The sequence below is a fragment of the Rhamphochromis longiceps genome, linkage group LG4 (assembly GCF_057381845.1).
Source record: "Rhamphochromis longiceps isolate RC_006_pf linkage group LG4, R_longiceps_female_GT1.1, whole genome shotgun sequence".
In the NCBI taxonomy this organism is placed as follows: Eukaryota; Metazoa; Chordata; class Actinopteri; order Cichliformes; family Cichlidae; genus Rhamphochromis; species Rhamphochromis longiceps.
Genome location: NC_140560.1, coordinates 6299656 through 6323898, shown reverse-complemented (window position 1 = coordinate 6323898; position 24243 = coordinate 6299656). Strand labels below are relative to the sequence as shown.

Here is a 24243-nt window from a genome sequence, read left to right as displayed (position 1 = left end):
TCCTACAGCCCAAACTTGGAACATAAGTGCAGTTGTCTACTTGCCCCCTCACTCTGTTACTTGGATTCAATCATGTCGAACAACACCGCCGCCAACAGCAGTTTAGTCATCGCTCAGAAGGCAGTGAAACAGCTTCGTCTGGAGGCCAGCGTCCGCCGGATAAAGGTAAGCTCACCTCGCTTCACAGCTGAACTCAACACTTTATTACTCCGCTGCCTGCGCGTGACTCCCGCCCTGAAGCACAACCTAAGCTTAACGTGGCGCCCGACGCAGCTAATTAATCTGTCAATTAGCGTCAAAGTGGGAACATTAAAATTCAAAAGCTATTTCAGTGTTTCAATAAGTGTTCTGTGTTTGCTCTTGTTAAAAGTATACAGCCTATACACTCACTAAAATGAATTATTGAATTATTTATTCCTGCATTCACAAAGGACATCAAACGACCTGATACGCACACCACTGCAATAACCTATATTTTATTCATTCCCATGTTAGCGTGTTTTGAAAGCCATTCACAGTGTCATCTCTTGGTGTGCAGTGGAAATGGTAGCAAAACAGACTTTTCTGTAGGAGCAAACACAGTGGCAGCTTTGTTAATTGTGGTGCTGCGTGACTGGACTGATTGTTGGGTGGCTACTTATTTTAGAACAGAAGTCAGACCAGTTTCAAGTGTGTCTGTGTTTGGTGAATTAAAAGAAATCACACAACAGTTTCATTCAGCAGACAAGTTCTTGTAATTTGTTACAGTCCGAAAACCAAAACACACACAGAAGAATTTAATTTGTGATGTTAGTTTTGTAAGTTTTGCAACATTTTCTTATGGTTTCTGTGTTAAACTGGGGTATTGGGGACCAAGCACAAGGCTGAGGGGCTCACAGGAAATCCACATGAAACAGGACCTCACACTGTGTCAGAAACAACTTGCAGATGATTTTCAAGCTCATGCAATGGAAACTGGCATCAGTGTTTTTTAACTTTAAATATTTTGATAAGCAAAACAAATGTGGGCAAAATCACAAAGTGTAACATCCAAAATGCATTACACATGCATTTTGCAATCACATGGCACCTCAAGTGCCATGTGATTGGCTGATTAGATATTTGCATTAACAAGCAGTTGAACAGGTATGCTTAGTAAAGTGTGCAATACCTATTTATTGGAAAAGGAAATGACAATTCCATGTCTATTGACAGCATGTACAGTACTGTGCAGAAGTCCTGAGCCACCTCTCACTTATTTATATTTGGCTAGGACTTCACTTTTATATAATGCAAAATCAGAGTTTGTAAAATTCTGACAAGCTTGAAAATCAACATTTTATGTGATCACATCTATTCTTCAATACAGTCTGTACTTTTTTTTAATTAGTAATCTTCAGGAAAGGTTCTCCAAGATTTTCTAAAAACAGTTCTTCTTTGGATGTTTGCTGGTTTTTGTTCCATTCTCTGTCAGGATGATCCCACATAGCTTCAGTGTGTGTGAGTGTGTTTTATTTAGCTATCCTTTTTACTGCGTTGGCAGTGTGTTTGGGCTCATTGATCAGTCGCTTTACAAGTGGTACTACATAATAAATCAAAGTCTGGTTTTTACTTTTCTGTGTCCATAATTCTGTTAGTTTTGATACGATTCTCAACACCATTAGATAAATCCAGCCCCAGACTGTGACACGGCCTCCACTGTGTTTACTGTGCTATTTGGGATATGCCAACAAAACAAAAACAACCAAAACTCCACATCACATACTGTGAATATTTCTGAGGAGTTATTGTAGCACTCTTCTTTTAGTTATAGTACTTATTAGTTAACACTAACACTTGCTTTCAGGTTTCTCAGGCTGCTGCAGAACTGAAAAACTTCTGTTTGCAAAATGCCCACAAAGACCCTCTCCTCACCGGGGTGCCCTCCAGTGACAATCCTTTCCGGCCTCCCAAGTCATGTGTCCTCCTCTGAGGTATGAGTTTTTATATATATATTTGTGCTCTTTTAATTTTGGAAATGCTAAACAATAAGCTTGTTATTTATTAGAGCACAAGATGTATCCCTCTGAGCTAAATCTACTTGTTCTCTTTGTAGATCCGTAGAGTGCATTCAGGCAGTCTCCTCATTGTTCTAACGTGGATTTCTGTCATGTGCGCCGCCACTGTTGAAGATAACGAAGACCTAGTCAGTGAGGGAGTTGATTAAATGATAATGATTTCAGGTGAAACATTTAGCCAATCTTATTTTAATTATTTGTGTGTTTCTGCATTCTGCATTTCTGTTTTGAAGACCTGTGGAATAACATTTTTAACAGTCATTATCAGTGGATGTGCAATTGTATTTGGCACTATATAAATAAAATACAACTGAATTAAACTGGATGAAAACTCACACAGCTGAAAACAACATGACTAGAAAAATTCCCATGAAAATTACACCTTAAAATACAAACCTAAGCAGTTTATTCCCATTTATAGATGTTTCCCAGGATCAAGCAGCAACCTCTAGACTCTAGAGTTTAGAGTCTAGACTTTAAAAATCAAGAAACAGAAGTTCCTCTAATGACCACTTGGCTCCAAATGTCATTTAGTTTGCTTTAAAACAGAAATAAATGTGTTTACTCAGACTATTCAAATATTTTTTTATGTTACTTAACACTACGAGCAGCTAACTGCTAGTGTTGGTAAATAACATGTCACACTCTCATCCAAATATAACTTCAAACAAACCCACTGAGCAACATCACACTGGCTCCATTTATCTTTAGTCTATGTCCAGAACAGGTGTAAAACAATCGTTTAATCTTTATTTCTTTATTTATATATTCATTTTTTGTCAATTCTTTCAAGCACTAGATGAAAACATTCAATATAACTCAATTTCTGAACAACTGAGTTTAACGCATGTATTCCCATCATCAGTCAGAAGCTGACTGTCTGTAATCATCTATTTTTACCACTGAAAATGACCACGAGTTAATTCAGATATGAAGGAACTAACTGAGCATAAATGAAGCTCATTGGACACGGAGCGTACTACACAAATGACCAGCCATCAGTTTGTGTCAGAAAGCTCTCTCTAAAATGTATTTGAATTCATATCATAACATAAAGAACAGCAAATGTTTTATGGTGACTTTATTTACAGTGTAATGAAATGTGCCAGATATGGGCCCTTGTGTTTTTTACACCTACTGTTGCTTGCACTGTCATTTAATTGCTACTATGCATGTATCACATTAAATTATTACCCTAACAATCTGTATGTACTTTGTTTCCTTTCCGTTTGCTTTCTCCGTTTTTTAAAAATGTAATACAAAATGCACAAAAGATATCTTCAAAAAATGAAGATGTACTATGTTTATACATTATTAATAATGTAGTGGTCAGTGTTTAGGATGTGAAAAGCTAATGGCTATCGTGGAAATGGGGAAGCGGACGCAAGAGTTAATGAATCACTATCATGAATAGTACTCGTCGCCATTGATCAGTGGTCATGACGTTAACAGGCCTAAAACTGAGCCTGTGGCTCCATGTTAGCCTGTGATGCCTGTGTCACTCACTGTGCATCAGCAGTGTTTAGAAGGTTGGGGAAACCTGCAGTAAGCTGAAACTCAGATGAGTGATGACACGTTTCTCTCACTGAAAACGTGTCCAGATGAGCTGAATCAACTCTCTGGGTTTTACTTACCTGGATTATTGGATTAGAGTTCCGCTGTATGTTTAAGTTGCACTTCTATCTTCTGAACCAAAGTCGAACTTTATTTTTCTTGTTGCAGGCTCTTCTTGAGAATCTGCATTTCGGATGTTCGAGCAATCAGTTCATGCTCCATTGATTAAAAATAAGTGCCTTTTCTGAGAAGTGTTGATGTTGCAGTGCTGATGCATGCTGGGAAATACGTATATTACTTGTAATTCCTGCCCCTGCTCTTGGTCATTTTTGGAAAATACCCATGAATTGGTTAAACTCAACAATGCAACAATTTGTTTTTCAGGGAGTTCATCATGTTTAGAAAGCCAAAGCAAAAAAGTGATGTTCAAATAAAGTACAAGGCCAGGACTTTGGTCTCGAGCAAAGCCTAAAAAATAAAGTTCTGATGGGTTATTTAATTATGAAACACTGTGCCCACTCATATTACCGAATTTCCCAGAGGAATCCACCCAAGGGATTAATAAAGTTCTATCTTATCTTCTCTTATATGTTGAAACTATGCACTCACACAAATACATCTAGAAGCTGGTCCACTAGAAATGATAGTCTCAGTGGTTTTGTGGTGCGCTGACCCCATACAGTCGGAGAGCACCTGCAGGTAATGGGCTTCTCTCTGTTGCCTGCTTACAGTCATTACAGTCGTCTTTATGTTATATTAGTAGGGCTGAATCTGTGTTGAGCTTGTACTAGTCTAGTTGAAGAAGCTGGTAAGTTTATAACCTGAGCTAGAAAAATGTGTTACTGTCTGTGGTTAATCTCTATGGTGCTGATCAAAGGTTTTGTTTTTACTATTACGGCGTGTGTCTGTGTGTGAGTGAGAGGGGGTGCAGGTGGTGACGATGGTGGTTAGGGGGGGTGAGATACCGTGTTTGCTCTTGTGTAACATGGCGATAAAGAGACCCTAAAAACAAATAGCCAGCTGTGGGTGTCGGGCAGAAGTACAGTTTTCGTTTGGTTTTTAAGGTTTTTTGTTTTTTTTTTAAATCGTCAATAATAGATATATTTTAATCTCCATGATAAAATTTGATTTCACATGCCGTATTGCGCGATGGTGTTTACGCAATGCCCATTTCTAGCCGCCAGGTGGCACTGTTGCAAAGGCTTATCGCGTTGGTGCCCAGTGTGCCTCCAGCAGAGAGCAGTGCTTGGTTGGATGTGAGCGCCACAGATCTGTCTCTACTTCCAGAGCGAAGATGGCGGTCTCGGTATTCCGTGGCGTGCGGCTTCTCTCCATTGGAGACGCGAATGGAGATATACAGCGGCACTCAGAGCAGCAGCCGCTGCGGTTAGAAGTGAAGACATCACAAGATGCTGCCCTCCTCAATCTCTCCAATGGTGAGTTGACCCTTTTCCGCAGTTGCCGCAGATGGTCGGCCTGACTCAACTGCCGCGCCGCTAATGCTATTGCAGCGTTAATGCTTACAGGCTAAACTGCCAGCGTTAGTAGCCGAGAAGCTAACGCATCTTGAGAGACCACGTCGCCACCTTCTGCTTGTCACGAGGAAGCTCTTAAAACCCCGTTTTATCACCGTCCCGTAGGTGTTTTAATGTTGCTAACTTTAAGCTCTCGCCATTCCCACGAGTTCAGTGCTTTGAAGACCACGGGAAACGTATAACGTAACACATGCAACGTAGCTTAAGCGCATCAGTAAGCAGGGTAGCTAAGTAATGTGTACTTTAATGCTAGTTAAACAATGCCACTAGCCTGGCCTCAGCGGTGATGCGCCAACGTCCCGCACATTTGCTTTTTGTGTTTTCTCCCTGTTTTCCCCCTCCTATCTCACCAACGTGTATTTTGTCTCACAAATATGTTCAATATATTAATATGTAAACGAATAGACTTTGTGTTGTCTAGAGACACCCGATGGACGGGTTCGAGTGTTTAGCTCGTGGACTAGCCTTCCCGATTGTTTTGGAGCCCAGAGCAGAGGGCATCACTCCTGACCCGCTCCGATGTGTTGTAATCCTTGGGACGACTCGCCGTCATCGCTGCTCTTTATTTTAGCCATCAGCACGTTCCCTTGTAAAACTTGCACTCTGTGTGCTGGTATAAGTTCGTAATGTTTAAGGTGCCAAGACGAAACCGGGCCCTCATTACTTATGCGTTTATCTTTGTTCTCGCTGGAACAATAGCCGGGTCCCGCCGCCTCCTTCCCTCCCGTGTGGAGGCAGCAGCAGAGCCGCTCCGCTCCTCCGCGGCTTTTCTGTTGAATGGGATGTCCCGCTGAAAAGAAACGGCCGCGCTGGACTCGCCTTCTGCTTCACACGCTCAAGTTCAAGAGAAGCACAACTCTGCGCCCAGGTTTCAGTGTATAATATCAGACCGTAGAGCTTTCTTCTAAAAATGATTTTCAGAGAACACAAGTTATACAAACTAACGAGGTTTGCCGCAAATAACTTATGTCATTGATTTTACACACAGTCTGTTTCAAATTGTTGGGCAGTATTGCTGTGTGGGTAACGCAGACCTTTCCGGAGCTGTGTGTAGTCTAGTAAATTTCCACAAGTGATGTCACTTACATTACTAATGGGCCAGGTCTGAAGTCTACCAGCTTTGAAAGAACGACATCTGGGGGTTTGGTTGGAAAGAAGGGCGCTTTACCAATCCTCTCCAGCAGGCTCGTCTCTGCTGGAGACCCTGCACTCATGTGCTCCTCCGATGCTTGGATTTCCTGTATGGTGAAGTCTTCTGCCCTCTTTGCTGGGTTCACGTGATTTAAGTTTAAATGTAAAAAGCACTTGATTTGTCTTTGACTTGGAAAGCGTTACAAAAACAAACTCGTATAACAAATTCAGGTCACTATGTGGAAATATTAAATATTAGTAAATAATGGAAAAAGCCTAATGAAATATAACCACTTAATTGTTATAAAAATGTCATTTGATACACACATTAGCACCATTAATAAAACATCTGTCGTCTCTTTGTGTGTGACAGCTCGGGAGCTCCTGTACCAAAACTCCAACAATCTTTCCAAGATGGGGTTTTTTTTTTTTTTGGACTTAGGTAGGAATTCATGCCAGTTTTTGGAGATGTGAAGCAGATTTTTCCCTGTAATTTTAGCACCACATGAATGCACCATTACAGGGGAACAACCAAAGACTTTTCAGAGGACTTGTTAGTGAAGTGTCTCTTGTGCTGCAGTAAGCCTTACAATCCCTGTAAGATGTTTTAGAGGGGAGGTCTGTGTCCAGTGTTCATGCTTTACTGAAATACATAAGAATATTGCACTTTTTTAGACTGCTGTCTCAAATGATATATTTAAAATGTCATAATTAGAAACCTTTAACTTTCATGCTAGTCTGAAAGTCCATATAGATGAAAAAAAAAAATATAGATAGATAGATGTAGACACTGGATGTGCAGTCTGACTGGCTGACCATGCAGTGATGTGCATATTGTGTATTGTCATTTCCTGTCCAGTCAGGTTCATGTATCCATGACGTAAAGCCCCATAAACAATCATCACACTCATCACAGCTGAGCAGGTGCAGGCTCACTGTGGGTGAGGCAGTAAGAGGAGACCTAGAGAGGAAGCAGCTTAGTGAAAACTAAGCAACGTTAATTCTGCTCACAGACGACAGCTGCGCACAATCATTTTGTGCGAGTTCCAGATATTGTCAGAACAGAAGGCTCATTTCTTTCACTGAATTGATGAAGGTAACAGTGGAGAAATGTTAGCAGGACGGTGTGAAAGTTATAGAACTTGAGCTCCTTCATATGTTTATGTAACAGAGGCCGCCTTATTGAAATTGCTGTTCCTACTAGTACCTACATGGCTCGACTTTTGCATTGGGTAGCAGTTGCTTTTTTTTGTCTTTCAACTACCTGCACGGCCGGGGTCAACCGATTGGCCAGTCAATGGCATCATGAGAGTGACTCCTTCACAAAAATCAAACCGCCATTTTTGAAACCTGGCAATGAGGGAAACGGCTGGACAACAACCAACACTGTGGTCTGACACAAAGCCATAGACTGAGCAGCAGGTGTACCATCGCCTTGGTGTGGTCCATTGTTGCTTTGTTTGTGTTACATGCAAATGATTTCACAGGAATTTCAGTCATGTTGCTGTGTGACCCCAAACTCATTAGGTGGTACTAGAAAATGACAGTAGTTGAGTAGGTACTAGTAGAAAATGGGCTTTGCTATCTTATGTTGTCATTTAATGGGAAGTTGCCTGGATCGTAAAGATGTAGGTCATGGCTAGCAGAAGCCAGCTCGTAAAAAAAAAGCCTTAATGACATCACAAGTGCACTGCGTCACCTCAATTTCAGGTGACTGAATGTGTGACATTTCAAAAATGATCAGAATCGACACTTTTGTTCACAATATAGGAACTGTGTGATCCATTGATCCCCTACAGTTGGTCAGTGGACTGCCTGGATCATCTGTCTTTGTACTGAGACGGGTAATTTCTCACATTTTTAAAAAGGTATCTTATCATTTGTTTTGTAGTCTAAGTGGTTGAGAAGAGAACTCACCGACATGCTTGGCTGGCTTTTCTCCCAGAAGATGCATGTCTCTAAATCTGAAGTGTCGGTCTCAATCCTTTAATAGATGCTGGATTAGCTCCGCCTGCTTTATGAGTTCACACTGGGCCTGCTGTTTGGCCCTGGAGGAATATTTGCATTGGGCACTTTTACAGAAACGATTCTGTGGAACTTCCCTATACAGTTTTTTCCTTCCTCCTGACTTTTATTACATGGCCTGTTTTTCATAATGAAATGTGAATGTGAAACCTCAGAAAATAGAAGTTTATGCTTCGGTGTCCTGGTATCCTTTCTGCTGTTGTCAGCATGCAATCGTTCATTCTTGCAAAGAGCAAAATATGCCATTGCACTAAACCACTGTTTCATAGCAAAGCAGTTGCTTTTCGTTCTGCTCAGTTACCTGACAGGATAGACGACTGAGAAACTGAAAGAAATGTATTGGGCTCTTCCAGTCTGATGTTTTGACTCGAGGCCCATGAGGGTGCAGGCTGACTGTACCCTGAGGCTAAAATAAAAGACTAAGCGCTCTCAGTATGAAATAAATGAAATGAAAAATGGTCATAATGAACTTTAGTCAGTTATAGTAGAGTATGAGCGTATTATGTTGCTATATTGATGGAGTATGTTCTGATTTTTAAAATAGTTTTTTGTCTTGGTCGTGTATTTCCTCTGTAACAGTAAACACATTACAGGAGTCTTCACACCTTTATCAGACACTTTTAGTCCTGATAAACTCTAAAGACAGACTATAAATGGACTGAGGCAGAATGCCAGCCCAGCAACAAGAAAGCAATATTCTAGAAACACCTTTATCGTCCACTTTGACCTCAGTGGTAAAGAGTAAGTAAAATCAACTTTTTGACAACTGAAACAAAAGCTCAGAAGGAATTTCTTAATAGAAATCATTGGGTGTTCTTAGGATGCACCAGTTAATTTAACCTGTGCATCTAGGAGCACATCCTGAGAGCTCTATAACGTTAACAAAACCAAAGGCAGCTCAAGCTCACACTTCCTCCCTTATCAGCCCACAGATGGCTACACGCAACCAGGAGAGCTAGTCTCAGTTTTGTTTTTTTCTAGTCTCTTTAGACATTGTCAATAAAGTGTTGGTGTTAGAGTGAATTGTTAAATGTTGTCATTTTTTATGCTTGCCAACTCTGATGAAAGGAATTCCACTGTCCCCCTTCCCAGATTCTCGAGGTTCTGGGTGGGGGGGCTGTAGTGTCTTATTGCAGATACACCCTGTCTGGAAGATTTGTTTCTTGTGCTTTTATGACCCTTTGGTCAGCAGGAGGTCTCTCACACACACACACACACACACACACACACACACACACACACACACACACACACACACACACACACACACACACACACACTCTTACAGAAGTTCACACATATACATACAATGCCTTGTCTTAGAACCATGTGGGCGTTGCTTTGCTGTGATGTGTTTTGTGTGAACTGTTTCTCAATAAAAGGCAGCGAGAGGAGGCCGGATTTGGGGGCATTTCGTGGTAGACATCAACGAGGCCTCCCTTGCAAGTGAAACGATCGATCGCTGTTGCCTTGTTTTTCTTTCACGGGAATAAGTCCTGGATACAGCGGGGTCTGAGTTTAGACCCAGCAGTTGGATACAGGTAAAACGTTGCATTTTAACAATGATGTCAACAAGGTAGTTCCGACTTGTGTTCCGGTTGTTTTGTGTACACATACAAATATACGCAAATCAGTAAATTTCAGCTCTTGCAGAGATCTTCTTGCAGCCTGTTTGAGCCGGACTAAGGAAACTAAGACTGCACTGTGTCCAGGTCTCTTCTATCCTCCTTTTCCAATCATTTTAAGTGTGAACCTACTGAGACAAGGTGCCAACACCAGCATTATAGTGCAATAGCAGTGACACAGCATGGGGTGGAAGATGCTATATTAACTTTGCTGCATGTAGTACATACTCATCAGGAGTCGTGCTAAGATTTATTTATTTCTTTGTTGACTTTTCATCAGCTGTGGCAGGAGAATTTTTGCTGCCCTCTCGATTGGCTTTAGTGGGCTTCTTATACGATAGAGAGGATGAGCACTGTCCAGTTCCTGAATCTTTCATTAAATGGTGTAAGAGAGCAAATCTTGTCCTAAACACCACAATGACTATTGTCCCCGTTAGTTTGGACCTGTTTTTGATGAACAATCCTTTATTTCAAATTTGTGAACATGAGCTGCGCACAGGTTGACAAATTGGTGTCCCCGAAATCATCCCTGAGATGCATATTGTGCTACATATTGTCTTATTGTTGTGATTGTTTTTATGTGGTGTATACAAATGTCATAGACACTTGGTGGAGTCATTGTTTACATTTAGGTGGCACGTATCCAACTACTAGCATCTCCTCCTTCATAACCTTCCTAAGTTGTCAGAGACTGACATGTGTCTCTTGCTCTCAGACGTGCCTGTGATTGCCACACTAGGGAACATAAATATATGCCATTGTTATAGCAATCATATCGGACTTATTTATACAGCGTAAAAATCTACATTGGTATTATCCCAGATGATATGTGGTACAGGCCTCCTGGTCATTAATAACATGAGACATTTGGGATATCAGCTGTGGTCATTGTGCTTTCTTCTGCTACCCTCCTTCAGCACTCTGGCACTCACATGCTGTGATCTCAGCCCTCGCTGCTTTTAACCACCAGCAGAGTTTAAGCAGCATCACCTCGCTGCTTGTTTATATTTTGGTAAAGATAAGTATAAACTCTTTCTGTTCTCTCTCCCTTTCTTTCTAGGAGACGAGGCGAGCGTGTTCAAATGTTCGGTTTCCAGGGAGACCGAGTGCAGTCGCGTGGGGAAGCAGTCATTCATCATCACATTGGGCTGTAACAGTGTGCTGCTGCAGTTCTCCTCACCTACAGGTAAACACACAGGCAGCTGTGGCTCAGGAGGTACAGCGGGTTGTCTAAAAGTTGGAAAGTTGGTAGGTTGATCCCAGGCTGCTCCAGTTGGCATGTGAAAATGTCCTCGGGCACAATACTGAACCCTGAGCTGTCCTCACTGCAATGCTTAGTAATAGGAAAAAAAAGTGCGTGAGTGTGAGTAAGTGAATGAAGCTTGTAGTAGAGTAGAAATGTGCAATATAAGCACCGTTCACCCCACCACAGTAAGACTGTTACACGTTGCATTTTATACAAGTTTGGAGCCAAGAATATGTCAACTCTCTGAAAGGGTTTTTTGTGTCTGGAGTTTTATGGAGCTGATGATGGTGAGCTGTTTCTGGGGTGTGGTGCAGCTTGTTAACAACAAAGTCAAATACTCATCTCATGACAGCCTGCTTTTATCACCTGCAGGACACTGTTTACAGTTTGCACTGAGTCAACGGTGTGTTCAGGAGCAGTGCAGTCATTTGAGTGTTATTAGTTAAAATAGTGTTTGTTTATCTGTTAAATGAAAATTGTGTCACCATTCCTGGAAAGCTCCTCAGACCTCTGCAGGGAGTGTAGGAGAGTGTCTGTTTCTCTGATGAGCATAAGTGTAGATTCTTACACCCAAATTTATTCCCTGTTTTATTTATTTTTTCTGCAAACAGTTTTACAACAAGTATATTTTTCTGTAAACATTAATATATGATCCTAAAGCAGGACAACTATACTGTCCTTGCTGACCTCATGTCAGATGTGTACGTAGACAAAGCCTTGGTTTGGATTCTCTTTATTTTTATTTGTTACTCAAACCCTTAAACACCCCCCAGTCTGCAACTGAAAGAATAAAAACTAAAGATGCCTTTTAATGAAATACTCATCAGATCCGATTGTCCCACATTTCATTCGTTGCGATATTCATATCAAGTTAACTTAATTAGTCAGTATTTTTGCCAGGTTTCTTTCCACGCTTCAAACAGGCTAATCTTTGTTGATATTGGAGGTCTTTATCAGTCTTAGTCAAACGCTTAAAACACACATTTTTATAATACTACTATAGACACACACACATACATGTTTTTATATTTCAGTGAGGACATCTCATTGACATCATGCTTTCCCTAGCTGCTTACTTTAACCCCAACCATGAAAATGAATGCCTAGTCCTAACCCTCAGCCTAAACGTAACCATAACCTAACTGTAACCCTGACACTAAAACCACATTTTGAGCCTCAAAAATGTTTTCAAACTCACAGGGAAGGGCAGTTTGTCCCCATAAGTGACTGTTGGTCCCCACTAATATAGCTGCACGCCCATCTTCTGTCCTCACTAAGCTGTCTAAACATGTACACGCACACACTCACACAGGGCTGCGTTGTCAGCAGCTGTTACTTTCAACCTGCTTTATGGATTTAACAGCTTCACATTTTTCCCACAGGCAGTACACTCATCTGTGCTTGTGATTGGCTATACTCTGACAGATACATGTTCAGATGAACGGGGTGCTGTTGGCAAAGATTATATTTAATGTATTTCTATACCTCCGTTTGGACGCACACATGCTCACGTGTGCCTGTGCATATGCCCCTTCTCACTACTGCCACAAATCTGATGACATTGGAAAAATAGCAGCCACTGCCATCAAGCTGACAGATGCTGAAAAAATGAAGTGCTTTTTGTTTATTTATTAATTTTATTTTATTTGGGAATAAATTGAGATTTAATTCAATTTTATTTATATAGCGCCAAATCACAACAGCTGCCTCAAGGCGCGCGATTAATTGAGATTTCTGTGTTCACCTTGAACAAAAAGTCGTCTAAATGCACAAATGAAGCAGAAAAAGAAGGAAATGTTGTGATTGTTGGATGCATCAGTATTGGTGCATTTTCCATGATATGTGTTAAAAATGCTAATACTGTGTGCACTGAGGAGGAGGTAGACCCACTCATGATTAATGCAGACACACACCAAGGTATGTGGGACATGGCAGTTTAAAAAAATGATCTATGCTTGTGAAATGCGAACTTAAATCTTAAAACTGTGATATTGAATTACTTAATTATTTAATCATGTATTTGTTACACCTAAGCTGCAGTTGTTGCACATGATTTAATATTGTTTCCCAGCACGAGAGGACAGAAAACCAAACTGTTTACAGCTGACAGCACAGGAAGAGAAAAAGGATTAAACTGCAGTGTAGCTCAACAAAACCAACTTACGGTGTGTTTGTGCTTCGCTTCAGACTTTCAGTCTTTTTATAACGTGCTGAAGAACTGTCGTGGGCATCTTGGAGAGCAATCTGTCTTCAGTGAAAGAACAGAGGAGTCCTCTGCTGTACAGTATTTCCAGGTGACTGTCACACACTCTCACACACTCTCACATAATTTTGGGACTCTTGAATTATCTCCTGACTAATTTGAATCCACATTTCCTTTTAAACACACTGCAGTAATGACGCTTACTTTGTTCTTGGCTGAGTATTTATAGACTGCTCATTACAGGAATATTCAGTCAGAATGAAGCCTGCTTCTGTTTTTTTGGGCACCATCTGAACTACTTTGTGTTTAAAAGTAGCTGCAAGTCAGCTCCAGGAGGAGTTAAAAGGGCTCTGTAGCACTTCTACCTGCAAGCATCCATCTGTTGAGAAGCCGCTTGGTTTGGTTGTTTACAGATCCCAGCACAAACTTGGGTGCTTTATGTCTGAGCTGGTCCTTTTATTTACTTATCTTTTTTTTAAGAAACTTAAAGAAGATTAACTTTGTTTCTCTTTTTTTAAAACTGCAAATTGAGCTCAAGTCAAAGTGCCAAAAGTCCAAACTCATGAGCGTGCTTGTGTTTGTGTTTCTGCAGTTTTATGGCTACCTCTCCCAGCAACAGAACATGATGCAGGACTATGTTCGGACAGGGACTTACCAGCGGGCTATTCTCCAGAACCACACTGACTTTAAGGACAAGGTAGCGAGCTGAATATGTGCTATTTGATAAGGCTGACAGATGTTTGAAAACAGCTGGTTTACATTAAGTACAGACTAAAGTGTTGTCCTGCAGCTGTGACTGTGTGCTGTCTTTTCTCCAGGTGGTGCTGGATGTGGGTTGTGGCTCGGGAATCCTCTCTTTCTTTGCAGCTCAAGCTGGAGCTAGGAAGGTGTACGCTGTAGAGGCCAGCACCATGGCACAGCACGCCGAGGTACACACACAGATTCATGCTGAGATCAGTGACCTACCTCTGATTATGCTTTCACTGGATGCACAGCCTCTCACTGTTTACGATCCATTCTAAACACTATACTAAATGTTTTAAATTCAGGTGATGTTGTTTGAGCTGTGGGAATCTCGCTGTTGCTGAAAATGTAACAGCTGTGAGCTCTGGCTGTCTGGACAGTCCACATTAACTTTAGATCAGACAAGCTAAATCCAGCTTTTTGAATGATGATGTGTTTGTTGTGTTGTGCTGCAGGTGCTGGTGAACAGCAACCGTCTGGGGGAGCGTGTGGCCGTCATTCCGGGCAAAGTAGAGGAGGTGACGCTGCCGGAGCAAGTTGACATCATCATTTCAGAGCCCATGGGTTACATGCTGTTCAATGAGCGCATGCTGGAGAGCTACCTGCATGCTAAGAAGTTCCTCAAACCTAATGGTGAGTCTTGGAAGAACAAGAGATGTACTTGAAATGTTAGAATGGAGGCTGAGACTGCAGGCAGCCACAGATTAGTGACAGTAGCTGCTTCTGGCGAGTTCTGCATGTTGTCAGATATCCACAGGCTTTGGTGTTCCAAATCATTTGATGTCAGTTTAGAAGAATCTTGCACTGTGGTGGAAGATACGTGAACACGAGTTTTGCTTACTGTCTTCATCGGTGCGGGTGTTTCAGGTAAAATGTTCCCCACTATTGGAGATGTCCACCTGGCTCCCTTCACAGATGAGCAGCTGTACATGGAGCAGTTCACCAAAGCCAACTTCTGGTAAGAACAGAACGAGGGAGGGAACGAAGGAGGTTCTCTGGGTCAGCGTCATTGTTTTCTTCATCGGATTCATTTGGTTAGAAAGCTTTTCTATGCATGAATGTCTTTTTAATGCCTTATCAAATTGAGAAACTCCTTCATGCATCTGAGCTCCAAGTAAAGGCAGTTTTCTTCTTTCTTCTCTGCTGGCAGTTTAACTATTCATTTGTTTCTGTTATGTTCAAAATGTTGGTCATTACGTTCGAAATCTTAATCATCTTTTCGGGGCTAGTTTGACCGTTTGCATCAGCGAGGGAGTTGGTGCTTCAGCAGCGTGCAAAGGTGTTTATCGCACTCAGAGGTATGAGTCATGCAAACTAGCGTGATAACAGTAGGCACGAGTGAGTGTAGGACGCAATCAGAGTCGATGCTAATGTTGTCGAGTTGACGTCAAACCGGTTTCGGCTGTTTAAGAAGCAGTAGATCCTTGGAGAGGTGTGTCCCTAAATACAAAATGTACTTGGTTTTTGTTGTTGATTTTGTTTTTTAAATGATGATGTCATGTTGGGCTTGCAGGAGTACTCGCTGCCCAAAATGAGCTAATGATTTGATTTTTATTGCTCTTGTTTACTTACATTCATTGGCATGTGCATTGGTGCGTGTGCTTTTTATGACTCAGAATTCAGCTTCATTTTAAAATACACTAAGACTCCTGCAGGGTCAAGTGTGTTGGTGAGCCATTTTTATTGCTGAGGCAGGAATCAAGCAATCTAAAAGTGGGAATCTACACTTCTTCCTGTCCCCTCAGGTACCAGCCCTCCTTCCACGGTGTAGACCTCTCTGCCCTGCGGGGGGCAGCAGTGGACGAGTATTTCCGCCAGCCAATTGTGGTAAGTAATGCATGCATGCATGTGCAGGATTTTAAGATCAGAATTGAACAAACGAGCAAAGCGATCTGACGGTAATATCGACTTCTTAATTGGCTTTTTGTGGGCGCAGTGTTTTGTAGAAATTAGAGTTGTGTGAAAGCAGATTTCTTTCCCCCCACAGGACACGTTTGATATCCGTATTCTGATGGCCAAGTCAGTCAAATACACAGTCAACTTCCTGGAGGCCAAAGAAGAGGATCTTTACAGGTGTGTGTCCAGTTTAATGTGTGTCTGTGATTACTTTAGGAGTGTCTACTAATAAATGATAAATGGTTTTGCTTTCAGGATAGAGATTCCCTTTAAGTTCCACATGATGCATTCGGGCCTGGTGCACGGCCTGGCTTTCTGGTTTGACGTGGCTTTTATTGGATCAGTGTAAGTCAGGAAGTCTGCGTGAGTGTGTTGAAGCTAAAGAAGTTTTGACGTGCGCCAGATTTGTCCTTAAACATCAATCTATTTGTGTTCCTGTAGGATGACAGTGTGGCTATCCACAGCACCCACAGAGCCTCTCACTCACTGGTACCAGGTGCGCTGTCTCCTGCAGTCTCCTCTTTTCACCAAGGCTGGGGACACTTTGTCCGGCACTGCGCTGCTGGTGGCCAACAAGAGGTATGTTAGAATTAATGCAAGAAAACTACAGTTTCATTCACCCAAATCTGTAGCATAAGCTTTGACGTCACAGCAAACCCTGTTGTCGTGTTTTGGAAACCTGTTCATTTCCTAGCTGAAGTTGGGCATCAACATGGGAGCGTGCCTTAAGTGGCCACTCCAGGAACCTTGCTTGCATGCTAATCATGTTATTCTGATGATAATTAGTCTCAATATTTACTTCTTAACAGACAAAGCTACGACATCAGTATTGTTGCCCAGGTGGACCAGACAGGATCAAAGTCCAGCAACCTCCTGGACTTGAAGAACCCCTTTTTCAGGTGAGTTTATCCTGACCACAGCAAACACAGCCAATCTGCTTTGCACTATTGACACAGTGTCTGGTGTCGGTGAACAGTCTTCTCTAACTTCTTATATCTATTTTTATCTATGTGCAGGTACACAGGCACTACCCCCAACCCCCCTCCTGGCTCACACTACACCTCCCCGTCTGAGAACATGTGGAACACAGGGGCAGCCTACAACATGAGTCAGGGGATGGCTGTATCAGGTGAACACACTCAGACACTGCTAGATTAAGTAAATACTTCAGACATGGCGTGGTATGTCCATTCTCCATATCCCAGCTGTCTTAGAGCAGAGGCAGAGTACACCCTGGACAGGTAGTCTGTCGCAGGGCTAATACAGAGAGACAGACAATCACTCGCACTCACAGGCACACCTGGGCAATTTAGGCCAATTAACCTAACCCCATTAACTGCATATCTTTGGACTGTGGGAGGAAGCCAGAGAGAAACCACGCGAACACGGGGAGAACAAACTGCAAACAGAAAGACCACCGTGCTGCCGCACAGAGACCAAAGAACAACAAATATAGTTACCTGTTAGAACAAAGCAGGACTGAGAATTAAATGCATTGGATGGTGCTCACTAATCATGATGACAGCGATGAAGACCAGCAGCTGAAACACGATGGTCAAGCGATGAAGTTGTTCTGTATAGTAGTGTAGCTGCAGCGGTTCTTCAGATTTGTCCTCTTCTCTGGGCTTCTTGGAAGTAAGTGAAGCGGTTCCACAAACGTCCGCTTTAGTAGCAAAACTCCAATGTAGAAACAGGAAAGACTAAATCAGTTCAAACATGAGCCAGTGTAAAAACCAGTCTGCATGAATTTATTATAGTACACATGCCTGAAATTTCATGCACATCTATTCTATAGCTTTATTAGCTCAAGTTTCTGAGAACCTGGGAAGAAGACTGTATATAATGATGGACATAGCCAGGTGTGACTCACTTTGCCCTGGAGCTAGATTGAAGTCCAGAGTTACGCCTTGTAGTCAGCACCAGCTTTTCCAGCTGTAACTGTGCAGATACAAGAGGAAATGCTAGGTTACAGCTAAACTAGCAACATATGCTAATAGACTGTTTGTTTGTTTTTAAAGGTTGAATGTTAGTTTAAAACAGTTTGTTCTAAAATATTTATGAGGAATGAACAGCAACAACATCCTGTCTGAAAAGTTAAACTTCCAAATGTACAGTGCGGCCCTGCAGTAGAAGGACTTCCTGCCATGGTGCATCACTAACTGCTTACCAACTCCGGCATCACATTTTAAGATCACTTCCACTCTGGATGTGTTCAGGAACCAACCCCAAAGAGTGTTTTTTTTGTTTGTTTGTTTTTGACGGTTTATAGTAAATGCTGTTTTTTGGGTTTCTTTGCTGCCTCTTTCTTCAGGGATGCCCGCAGCTTATGACCTCAGCACAGTCATCGGCAGCGGCCCGTCAGTGTCTCACAACAACCTCATCCCCCTGGGTATGAATCTCATCTGAAAATCATCATTTTACTGTTACTGGAGTGCATCTTTAGTCCTCAAAACACTGACATTCAAGCTCATCAAATCACACTTAACTCTTTTAATGCTGTTTTTTTAATTTATTTTTTTAACCCCACTCTGTTGTTTCGGCTCCTCTGAGCAACATCAAAGGGCTTTTAGTTTGAAAACGTTTGAAAGTACTCAGTTATAGTTTAGCTTTTGATTTTAGTGATATTTCTGATGTTTACATCAGAATACAGCTTATAGTCTGTGATGGGACCCAAATTACTGCAGATTTTTGTAAAGCAGCTGATGTGGCATGCGTTTATTGCTCTGGTGAAATGGTTTGTCACTCCCGATGCTACTTGGTTTTAACAGTGCTTTCATCTCTGATTGGTCACAGTGAACACAGGGATTGTAAATCATACCCACTCCAGGATGGGCTCAATCATGAGCACAGGAATTGTCCAGGGTAAGCCCACTGGTCCACAAACACAAGTTTACTGTCCAAGTCTTCTCAGTGTGAACGTTGACTGTTATGCTTTGTTTCCAATTCAGGAGCCACTACGGGTCAGTCCGGCCCCAGTAGCAGCGGTACTTACTATCCTGTCACCAACCAGTTCACCATGGGGGGCGCTGCCATCTCCATGGCCTCACCTATGGTCATCCCTAGCAACACCATGCATTATGGCAGTTAAGACGAAGACCTCGCAAAGACCTCCTATGCCCCCGCATGAGAAGAATCCCCCTTCCCCTCCCCAACCCAGATTGATCACCAACTGCAGCCAAAACCAGTATACCAAAACCAGCTCTGTGCTGGAGATTCCTTTTTGTTCGACACCCTCTTTCTGCTCTGTTGAATCATCGCTAGATGAACCGTTGAAAACTCTCGTTTCCGTCCAGACTCTTGTCTTTCCGAAAGCCGAAGCCTTCCTTTTCCCCCTCCCTCACTGGGACTGTATCATCTGAGATGCACAGCAGTTTATCATCTGACCTCCCTGGGTTTCCACCCTCCTTCGATATGTATTTCAATCCCTCCACCTCCCTTATTTTCTCTTTATAGCTCATTATTTAGATGTCATGACCCTGCGAGTGTTTGTCTTTCCTCAAGAATCCGCTTGTTGTCAGATACCAACATCGGTCCGCTCCCGTGGTTCTCCACACTTCCTCACCAGTGATGCTGAAGCTTTTCACTTGTGCAGTAGGACACTGTTATCATGATCATCATCACTGCGTCTCTACAGGTGCCACCTTAGATTTTCATACTGGATCCAGCCATGTTCCCTCCACACTTCCCCAGAGACTGAGCTGTGCCGAATGAAACAGCCCCCTCAAATCATTAAACAAATGGCATCTTGCTTACTCCTACTCATGCAGTTTGGGTTTAGGCGGAGGAGGATGGATCACAAACTGAAGCCATCTACAAGTCTTGGCACCCAGAGGAGTAGAAATATTTTTTTTGTGTTTTGTTGTTTTGTTTTTTTCGTGGCTTGGACAGGCTGACCCTCAGAGTTCTGCTTGGAAGCATTGGTGTTGCTCTATCACCTTCCATGCTGAGTCATGATAACGGAGCGTCTCAGTGTCTGCTATAAGTTGCTGTTTGTTGACATCCCCAGTCTTTTAAAATGATGGCATTCTCCAATTCAGACAGGTTACCTTTCCGTTAATGTTGTTCAGCGTCTTATTCAGACAAATCCACAATATGTACACAGCGTTGCCCGCACGTGTAGCCAGCACTAATTCTGGTGGAATTTGACCCCATTTCTAAATGTTTGGGTCTCTGCTGTTGTCAGTCAGAAGCGAGTCTCCTTTTTGTGTGCACGCTGCTGTTTAGGACGTTCAGAGTTGTAACCGTGTGTGTTTCTATCAGTAAATGTGACTACACTGAGACTTGTGTGATGATATAAGTGATGCGTAAATGTTACTAGGCCTTATAAGATGACTCACTGTGGTTAATATCTGAACAGGAAACTTGAAGATGCCCTCGGGTTAATGGAAAAGAGCGACTGAATGGTTGGGGCTTTTCAGTAAATGCTCCTGTGTGCCATTCAGTGTGGCTGCGCGTGCTGTTAGGGTTAGAGTCCTACTTACCCACGGACTCTGAAAGAATGAGTAGCTGAAATATTGGTGTTGCAGATGGGATAAGTTGGGATGCTAACTTACCTCATCTTTGCATAATACCACTTTATTCTACTTCCTGTTTTTCATATTAAGAAGCAGTAGAACTGTTCAGATTACCGACTCACACCTTCTAAAAACAGTAGGTGTCTTAGATGGATTTAATATCTTGAGGAAAATCACAGGAAAATAAAACTTGAGGAATCGGATGCTTTGACGAGCAGCAGTAGGATGCTGTGTCTGCACAGGACATTTCCAGCTCTGTCTTCATTGTGGCATTGCCACCGTCCAAAGTGAATACAAAAATTCAACAAGACACCATTAGAGGAGTTGCAGGAAGATTTTTTTTTTTTGGTCCAGTCTTTATTTCGTGTTATACAACTGAATTTAGCATGAAGTTCACACATTGAAATTCATGTTTTTAAATCAGAGTTTTAAGGCAAATCTGTATTTGAGCTGATGACCTGTTTGATCCTGTAGGGTTCTTCCCATTCCAGAAGAACATGTTTGTCACCACTGTAAACGGCTCCAGCTCGATATGAAAGGGTTTCTGATCAGTGCGTGAACTGTACGACACTTACAGTGGTGGTAGTAGTAATAGATGGTCAGGAGATGATAAACTTACAGCAGTTCACTCATCCACATCGATCTGTAATTACGGCCCTGTCATAGTAGTCAGCTTTATTCTTGTTAGAGTTATTTTTGGCTGCCACCAAATTTTGGCTTTTGTTGGTCTGTGGTTGCCAAATAGCTGCTAGCTGCTTGCCATGTCTCTTTAGGGACTTGTGGAAGATTTGATTGTTTCTTGTACCCAACATGGAAGGTGACGGATCGCACAGTCAGAGAGAAGCTAGAACATTTCAGCCCTGTCAGCCTAAAATATGAAATGCACTTTCTGCTGCTGCTCATGTTTTCTGCACCCAGAAGGTTTTTTTTAAAAATCAGAATAAATTGCAGCAGCTTCTTGCCAGTCAGGCATTTGTTGAGCCAGATTGCTTTGGTGCAGTTGGAGGAAGATTTGGAGAATGAACCAGTAAAGACCAATGACCCAGGATGCAGCCAGCTGGCTAGCGGGAAAAGAAAAGCTGTGCCGGACCGGCAACGTCCTAGTTTACATCTTTGTTTCCTTTGCCTGACGCTCCTCCCAACCTCCCTTTGAGACTGTGAGACTGTCACAAGTAGACTTCAATGACAAGGCGAGGGAGAAGGGGCCGGTACGCCTCTCTCCTCGTCTGTTCAATGTGTATGACCTCCAACATATCATTGCCCCAACACACACACCCCTGCCCACACCCCCTTTTTATCAGTCAAGGAAAGAAAGACTGACACATTTATGCATTGCTTCCAGTGTCACAACTATTGGAATTTGAGTTAGTAGGAGTGCTGAGGGGGGAAAAATGTCTGTTTGTAGGAATAACTTTTTTTGTTTTCTTGATATATATTTTTTCTTTATTTCACAAAAAAAGCAAACAAGGAAAAAAGCGCAAATTAAATGTTGTGGAAATGTTTCAAAACCATCCTGGAGTCAGGTGTTGTAGTACTTTAATTTGTTAAATAGACTGTGGATACAACAGATGTTTACCATGTTGTAGCTGCTCTATAGCCATCATGTCTCTTCTGTCATGGATTCATTGCTCTGTGTAGTCATAGTGGCATCCACTTTGACCATGGAAGTGTATGAGGAAGACTCACTGTCATGTTCTCTCATTTGTGTTCACCAACTAGTAATAACACCTTTCTCACTGTCTGACATTGACTCGTCTGCTCCAGACACAGTTAAAAGAAGCCACTGTGCTTAAGACTGCTAAGTGATTCCTGCTTTATGGGTACATTAGTCACTGATGTCCCAGTAGGCACCCTTTAAACCTTTAAATGACGCCATGAGGCATCTATTATGGAGCAACGCATGGAAACGACTAATATCCAAGGCAAATTGGTAACAGAATAGAATATAAAAAGTAACTGATCATAGAATCATGACTTAAGAATAGTATATTCTGGCTTGCTTTCAGGAACAACCATAAGATTGCTGATATGGCTCTGTCTTCATAATTTCCCTGTTTAAAAACGGGCAATGTCACTGCTACTTAATTTGAAAAGGGGTCAGGAGGTAATGCTGAAGACAACTTCGAGGTACTTCCAATGATATCTGCTGATACTGTGGTCTGAAAGTGGTCGGGCGAAAGCTGAATATTATTGGTCCTAATTGATGATAATTGGCAAAGAAAATGCAGTTTATCCATGATGAGTATTATTTACAAAAGAAATAATGGGGGGACTCTTATTGGTTAAGCTATTTTAAACATTTATATTGTCTGTGGGTGTTAAAAACATAGCTGTCATGTCATAAAGGCCTCGATATTTCCACCTGTGCAGTCGAGTGTGTACAAAATCATACGTGAAGAAGGGCGGGTCTAACTGTGAAGGTGCATCGCTTGATTGAGTCATTAGCCAATGAGCTTGTAGTTTAATGCCACAGGAAATCCTCCATTTAAAAACATGTTGTGGCCAAGATTTACAAAACAGACTGTTTTTATTCACTGACCCCAAATAAGTGACTCGGCCCATGAACTCCTGGGACACCACAGGAAATCTTTCTGTCACAACCATCCTGGTGCTAGTATGCTAGCAGTTGCTAATTAGTCATCAGTGCTGCGTCCAGCTGAAAATAACTGTAATGTCAGATTGCTGATATTTATTCATAAACCTTGGGGGTGCTCATAAAACCCCTAAGGGTTTTTTATTTAAATAGAAATAGAATTGTCTTTGTTTTTTGTGATGAATACAGCAGGTTGCGACACAGACCTCATGGGAGGCCTTCAGGGCAAGTGGTGCCTACAAACCAAACAAGGGTCTAAAAACAAGATTAAAAACTTGGGTTTCACAAATGTTTCTAATCTCCAGCAGTGTTCTGAACATGCATGTGTTTATATGTAAGTGTTTTCAGCCAAGCTGTGGGAAAATGAAGAGAGTTTGAGAGGTACAGTATTGAGGAAATCCACACTGAGGTGTTTGTACTTGAGGTAAGTGTTAAGGACAACGGTTTGGGTGGTTTCTCCTAGACTCACTGGTACAATGCTGTTCCAATAGCCATAATAAAAATACCAGCTACTCCAAATTCAATTGGGTAGCTAGGTGTAATTAAAGATGAGAGCCGTACTTACTGAGATCATAAAGCGTTTAAATTTATAAAATTGTAGGTGGAACTGGGATTGCACTCCATTTAGAGCACAGTTGTCGAACTCCAGGCCTCGAGGGCTGGTGTCCTGCAAGTTTTAGATGTGTCCTTGATCTAACACGGCTGATTTAAATGGCTGAATGACCTCCCCAACATGTCTTGAAGTTCTCCAGAAGCCTGGTAATGAACTTATCATTTGAATCAGGTGCGTTGACATAGGGTGAGATCTAAAACCGTGCAGGACTCGAGGCCTGGAGTTTGACACCCCTGATTTAGATCTTTCTCTGGTCTGGAAAAAAGGTTGGGTGTTTTTTTTTTTTCTTTCTTTTCTTTTTTTTTTCTTTTTCCAAATGCTATTTTTTAAAAAACAAAACAAAACCCCCCCCAAAGCCTTCTGTAAAGTTAGGGCATCTCACATTTAAACAGAGATTAGTAGAAACGGTTTGAATCATATCTGTCAAAAAGATTACAGTTTATAGATGTAAATGGGAGTTGCACAAAACGTTCCATGGAGTTACGCTCTCTGGACTGTTGCTTGTAAAATTACACGTGCTTCCCTTTG

General features: G+C 42.0%; 2 protein-coding genes across 2 annotated transcripts; both read left to right on the top strand.

The window, feature by feature from the left end:
• LOC146670920 (guanine nucleotide-binding protein G(I)/G(S)/G(O) subunit gamma-5) lies at positions 1 to 3231 on the top strand. The gene is made up of 3 exons (XM_085403030.1): positions 1 to 165; positions 1826 to 1952; positions 2075 to 3231. The coding sequence occupies exons 1-2, from the start codon at positions 73 to 75 to the stop codon at positions 1949 to 1951; spliced, it is 219 nt and encodes a 72-aa protein (XP_085259156.1). The 5' UTR covers positions 1 to 72; the 3' UTR covers position 1952; positions 2075 to 3231.
• Positions 3232 to 4822: 1591 nt separating this feature from the next.
• carm1 (coactivator-associated arginine methyltransferase 1) lies at positions 4823 to 22250 on the top strand. The gene is made up of 16 exons (XM_085403024.1): positions 4823 to 5026; positions 10967 to 11092; positions 13340 to 13446; positions 13948 to 14052; positions 14174 to 14284; positions 14555 to 14732; positions 14967 to 15057; positions 15845 to 15926; positions 16087 to 16172; positions 16251 to 16340; positions 16437 to 16574; positions 16805 to 16894; positions 17012 to 17124; positions 18307 to 18384; positions 18789 to 18857; positions 18944 to 22250. Exons 1-16 carry the CDS (start codon positions 4885 to 4887, stop codon positions 19081 to 19083), a joined length of 1746 nt encoding a protein of 581 aa, XP_085259150.1. The 5' UTR covers positions 4823 to 4884; the 3' UTR covers positions 19084 to 22250.
• The last annotated feature ends 1993 nt before the right edge of the window (positions 22251 to 24243 follow it).